We start from the raw sequence: 6000 nt of genomic DNA, 5'->3' as shown, positions 1-6000 counted from the left end.
TAACAGTATTATTATTCTAATTTTTTAAACTACATCTCTTAATATTAGAAAGAATGAGTCATTAACAAACTTGACATATAATGAATGACGTTATTAAAGTATAATTTCGTTGTGAATGTGGTTATAGACTTATATTTTCCCTTTCTTTTGAATTATAGGAGTATTTACTTATGTTACGTTGGAACTTACTTATGTAATGTTGAAATTTGACATAAGAGTATTATGTTAAAAAAAATTCTTTTGGATTTTGAATTTAGGTTATATTTTTTACTTTAATTTATTTGTTTTAATACCATTGACTTGTTATTTCACATTGCTTGTTGTTTATTTTTCAAACATTTGAATAATATTGTGGCATTATATTTATAAATATTCTTTTTTTCTCAAACATCAAATCCCATAATGTTCTCACAAAAAAAGTATTTATAATCAATTAAAATAAAAATATTATTAATTTGAATTATATATCAACTATTTTTTACAATATTAGTTACAAATATATGATTATTAATTAACATATTTTCAAGAAATAATGTGTTATTAAATAGTTAATTTAATATCATGTATAAAGGCACATATTTTAAATATTAATTTTAAATTTTTTATAGTGAAGTTTTATTTTTAAATTAAACTAACTGTGTAATTACACTTGTGCAACCAAACAACACGCTAGTAATTATACTGTAATTACATTATGACAAACAAACAAGTCATTGTAATTACAATACTGTGTAATTACTAGGCTGTGTAATTACTAGGGTAGTAATTACACTAATTCCAATTACCAGGTGGCTTTCCAAACAGACCCTTAGAATTTTGCTTTTTCCTAATTTTGAACTAACAACATAAACGCCTCATCTGGAGAAAAACAAACGCCAGTACTTTTTCCCTTCCCATACATTTTGAAACGCCACCTTCTTATGGGTCTCTTAACTACGGCTCCTTCTAATCCCCGTTTTCATTCACATGTAAATTTCTTTAACGTGATGATTCTCTCATATACTGCAAACTTCAACCGTCTATTGGAATTTGTTGCATGCTTTGACTCCGTGAGGCTTATCTTCGTTGGTGCGATTGTTATGTTGGTAACTTCTAATTTACAGCATCTGATGCAGTACAAATAATCTTTCATCCTTCTTTCGATTTTTCCCTCTTTGCCTATTCTTAGTTTATTATTTTGTCCTGCTTGAATTTTTAATTTTCCTTGACAAAAGGTTGAAATTAAAGTGTAAATGGACTGTGGTAAATGCGAAATTAGAGCACCAATAATGTTAAGAACTTGGAAGGTTTGCACAATTTTAAAACATTATCACTCTTCTTGATTACCGGGAGAATAAAAAACTTTGATAGTTGATTTTCTAGAAAAAGATTTTCTCATTTTCCATTTACTTTCCAAGGGTGCTTAAATACAACTCCAAATATTTTGCCCTTTTTCCTGTCCTCCTTTTAATAAAAGTTTTTACACATTCCAATTAATTTAAGAGTATCAAAAGTCCAATTTTCCAACTGATTTTAATATTTTATAACTTTGTAATCCCGTTCAGTGCATTCTACGTTCAAGTGCAGTAACTAATTTTTTCCGTATACCTTGCAGTAATCAATTGAGTACTGTGCATGACATATCTTGCTAACTATTGATGATCAACATTGCAACTTTATTTGCCGCAAATAATTTGCTAAACGCTCTATGGAGGTTGACATGCGTTTTTTTAATCCACGTATTTCAAACAAAAACACTGGGGTATTACTTCAACAGAGATTTTTAGTAGTAATTCAGTTTGGCTTATATGTCTTCCGATGAGTTTCTGATCAAACTATAGATTATAACACATGTACCGTTAACAATATTCAAGGTTTTGCATAACTAAGAGGCTTTTTTTTCGGAGCTTTTAATTCATTTAATTAAATAAAAAGATAATTTGCTTACTAATTCAGCCGATTTTGTTCGCTGGTTATTCTCATAATAATGGAGGGAAGAATCACTGTTTTGTCAAGCAAGCTGATTGAATTAGAGGCGTACTTTTTGTAATAACTTACTCAATGCTATGTACATGTGTATGTCTGGGTGGAAAATATTAGATCAAGACCTTTACATTTTCCGCTTTATTTTGGTTTTTCTTTGGAGATGCATTCAATTCCCTTACCTAAATGTTGTTATTGGGCCTATATATGGAGAAGCTTGGGAAGATTTTATTTTGTCTGCAAATCTACTGATCTAATGTGATGCTCATTTTTTAGTCCTCTGGTTATACGAGCTAATGCAAATGTGATTAGTATCGTTGCAAATATGCGGTTTCAGCTGAAGAGTTATCAGATTTGTTACGATTTTTGTTCCAGTGCAGTCAAAGGGCACAATAATTTCACATGGAGGTATCCTATACGATTGCCATCACATGTTTTAGTTAGAGGAACACTTGATATAGTCTCTTTCTTTTGGAATTACTACAATGCAGCTTTTGGGTTAGCATAAATAAAAAACTTCATACATGTTATTTGAGACTCTCAAAAGTTGTGCCTTGATTTCTTATAACCATCAGGTGATGGTTTGCGGCCACCAGTCCATCTGAGACAACATCGTTTCATAGAGTTCAACAATAAAATGCAGTGATTTCATTAAGAATGGGTTAAAATCTGTTTGCTTGCATAAAAAAAGGCAGAATACTGCAGTTTAGACCTCACTGAACAATTCACAATTTTCTATATATTCTGCTTTCTATCAGCTTATGATTTGAGAATAGTGAAAGTTAAATCATTGTTGTAGTTTCTTTTAATGCAGAAGAAAGTATAAAATGAGAAGATGTGAAGCAATGGACTGATTGATAGTTTTGAGGCAAGTTGTCAAGGGATCAAAACTGTTTATATCCAGAAACCTTGTGAGTTCCCATGAAGTTTTGATCTAGGATTTCCTGTTTCACTAGGAATGTGAATGGACATGTAATTTAGCGGCCATTGTTTCTCAGGAAACATGTTTAGGCCCAACCTGTTGGAAAATTTTATTGATTTCGGGCAAGTCCTTTTCCGTGATAAAAGGTCTACACAACAGAGTCCAAAAATACTTATGAAATTTGTCTTGTTTTTAGCTTTATTGATTGAGGCTGTAATTTCTTTCAATAAAGCTTCTTACTTTAGTATATAAGCTTCTTTATCGTTTAACTGAAAGTTTATGATCGTTTTTAGATGAAATAGAGGAGGAATTGTGTGTTGATAGCCCATAGTTCAATCTTAAGGTGTTTAAAAGTTTTGTGGCTTACATATCTTGGTTGTCGTATGACTTGCAGATGGCATCCATTAGATTGCATATGATGAATATTTATTGTTAAATTGTAAGTATTACATTGACATGTTGTTCCTGAATATACAAGAAACTATATATAATAGTTGGCAGTAAGCACAAATTGAATTTGTATAACACGACACAAAATAATTTAATTACCTGTACATCACTGCATGCTAAGAGAGAAGATCAATAGGTCTTCACGGAAAGGAATTTTTTTAGCAGAAAAAATAAAAGGATAACAATGAAGCAATGAGTTGACTCTACTTTTATAAAGTTAGGAAGTTTTTTAGCAGAAAAAATAAAAGGATAACAATGATGCAATGACTTGAGTCTACTTTTATAAAGTTAGGAATTTTTTTAGCAGGAAAAATAAAAGGATAACAATGATGCAATGACTTGACTCTACTTTTATAAAGTATAAAATAAATATTAAAAGACTATACATAAATATAGTATTTTAACGGGCAAAGCTCAAAAGCTCAAATAAATGAAAGAAATATGAAATGAAGATATTTTAAAATTTTAAAAGGTTTTGAACAACAACCGCCTACCATAGTGAATGGAAGATGAAACAATTGTTTTCACTTAGCCGGTTTTTCATTGAAGCTTTAATTATTCATTAGTTGAAGGAAATTTTGTGAAAGGTAAAATGGTCCATTAATTTTTAATGGGCATTTTCGTAATTTAACATTGGACTCAGAATCTTTCCACTTTTAATATAATATGATAGATAGATAGATATAGATACGGATATATACCTCTTGTTTCAGTTGCTCACATAGCAATCCTGGTAGGGGAACCTGCAGTTTCCACAATGTATCATTCCTAGCTCTCCATATATTGTAAATCAGTGCTTTTAGAATTGCTGTGATGAATTCTCTGCAGTTCCTGCCTTTCCTGGTCCTTGTCATCCTTCTCCATATCTCTTGGAGTTCAGTATTTTGAATTCCTATACCCATCCGATGCAGAATATTATCCAAACATGACTTTGAAAACTGACACTCAAAGAGCAAGTGTTCAGTGCTTTCCACTGCCCCTCGATCCAGATAAATACAACTTTCATCATCTGTGATGCCAATCTTCTTCAGCTCTGTCTTGTTAGTAGTCTGTTTTGCACTACTAACCAGCAAATAAAGCAATGCTTAGGAGTAATGCTCAAATTCCATACCCATCAGCTCCCAAGTCAAGCTTGCATTACACCTTTCCTCCATTAGTACCCATTCTGGATGGTCTATTTACCATCTGCTTTCCCCCACATAGCCTTGCTTGTATGTATCTTTAGTGCTGCATATTTTCCTCCAGTACCAGCAACAATCCACTGGTGGAATTACTTGGCCTATATTAAAATTACATAATTATCCTAGTAAAATTAATTGCAATTTTGTTTGAACTAATTCATGTATTCCTAGTTTTAGCTCTAAGTACTAAAAATGATTACTCCAAAGACCTAGCTATAGGCCAAAATATAATTTCAGGTGATTAATTAAAAATCTAAAGTATTGTGTATAAGATTTCAGTATATGACAATTATGATCTGAATTATCGTTAATCTAATATTCATTCCTCAGCATGTTTATCATGTGTTACATGAATTTTAGGAGATTCATACAAATTAAGGACCCGTTTGGCCAAGATCATAGAGCACCGTGAAACATATTCTGTAACCAAAAGTGAAAGGAACTTTTGTGTGCGTAAACCTAATTGAGGTTATTATCAATGTTTAATTTGCATGGTGACGTAAAAGAAATAGAACATTCGAGGACGAATGTTTCCAAGGGGGTGAGGATGTTACACCTCTCATTTTCATACGTTGAGTTTCGCCGAATGTTAATTGTCCTAGCCTTGGGAAGTAGGATAAATTTTTCGAGTTCATGGGGATAGATATGTCCATCTTGGGTATATAATGGAGAAAAACCATGTTTAGTAAGCCTCGGGAAGGTTTAAGACTCGTCGGATCATCGGAGTTAAGTTTCGGTGGAAGTTTGGTAAAATGTCACATTATGGCGCACTTTGTGGCGCAACATGCGAGCAGCACGCGCTTTGCGGCCACGCAGTTGCGCAGCAAAGTGTGACAGTGAAATTTGGTGATGTTGCGAGGTCTGCGACACAACATACGGCTAGCAAAGCTTACAGCATGTTGTGTCGGTCCAGAATTTTCTGGACCACTATAAATAGACCAAATTCGACCCAAAATCGTATTTTTCACCATTTTTGGACATAGAAACCTCTAGAATGCTCTCCACTCTCCATCCACAAGAAACCAAGAGAAATCCATGATCAACTACATTAAACCCACAAAATCAAGTGTAAGAAACCTACCAAAGTTCATCTAAGTCAAGAAATCCCAAGGGGAGTGGACTAGGGCTTTTGTGCAAGAAGAGAATTTCGACTCCAAGCTTATTCTTCCATTATCTAAGGTGAGTTTTATGATCATTCTATGTTGTTTAAGGGGTTGAAAGTTAAAGCACTTGGATTGTAGAAAGATATAGAAATTGGGTCATGAATGTGTGAATAGTGCCATTATTGAATAGTAGTTTGGAGTGAATTATGAATATTGATGTGTTGTGATTGTAATTATGTTATGGATGACATTTAGAACGTGGGATAAGTATTATATGTGAGAAAATGCAATAATGAACTATGATCATGATTATGAATAAATTTGAGTGAAATTGTGAAATGTGGGTAATATAGATGAATGATGATTGTTGCCTCTTATATTG

General features: G+C 32.5%; 1 protein-coding gene across 3 annotated transcripts; it reads left to right on the top strand.

Annotated features, from left to right (window-relative positions):
• The first annotated feature begins 813 nt into the window (after positions 1–813).
• LOC132617465 (uncharacterized) lies at positions 814–3203 on the top strand. Of its 3 annotated transcripts, none has more exons than XM_060332464.1 (3): positions 827–1081; positions 2239–2370; positions 2777–3203. In XM_060332464.1, the coding sequence occupies exons 1-3, from the start codon at positions 921–923 to the stop codon at positions 2814–2816; spliced, it is 333 nt and encodes a 110-aa protein (XP_060188447.1). In that variant the 5' UTR covers positions 827–920; the 3' UTR covers positions 2817–3203. The 3 variants fall into 3 exon arrangements, 1 of the variants encoding a protein (XP_060188447.1); XR_009573748.1 differs by having other exon boundaries at positions 828–1085; XR_009573749.1 differs by having other exon boundaries at positions 814–2370; positions 2762–3203.
• Positions 3204–6000: the final 2797 nt, after the last annotated feature.

Source organism: Lycium barbarum, chromosome 11, assembly GCF_019175385.1.
Source record: "Lycium barbarum isolate Lr01 chromosome 11, ASM1917538v2, whole genome shotgun sequence".
In the NCBI taxonomy this organism is placed as follows: Eukaryota; Viridiplantae; Streptophyta; class Magnoliopsida; order Solanales; family Solanaceae; genus Lycium; species Lycium barbarum.
Note: the sequence above shows the minus strand (reverse complement) of the source record. Positions and strands in the feature narration are given on the sequence as shown.

Excerpts from the sequence above, each read along its gene's own strand:
- LOC132617465 (XM_060332464.1), top strand. The coding sequence starts at position 921 with ATGGGTCTCTTAACTACGGCTCCTTCTAATCCCCGTTTTCATTCACAT. Across the intron at positions 1,082-2,238 it reads TTCGTTGGTGCGATTGTTAT|TCCTCTGGTTATACGAGCTA; the intron begins GTTGGTAACTTC and ends CTCATTTTTTAG. Across the intron at positions 2,371-2,776 it reads CACAATAATTTCACATGGAG|AAGAAAGTATAAAATGAGAA; the intron begins GTATCCTATACG and ends CTTTTAATGCAG.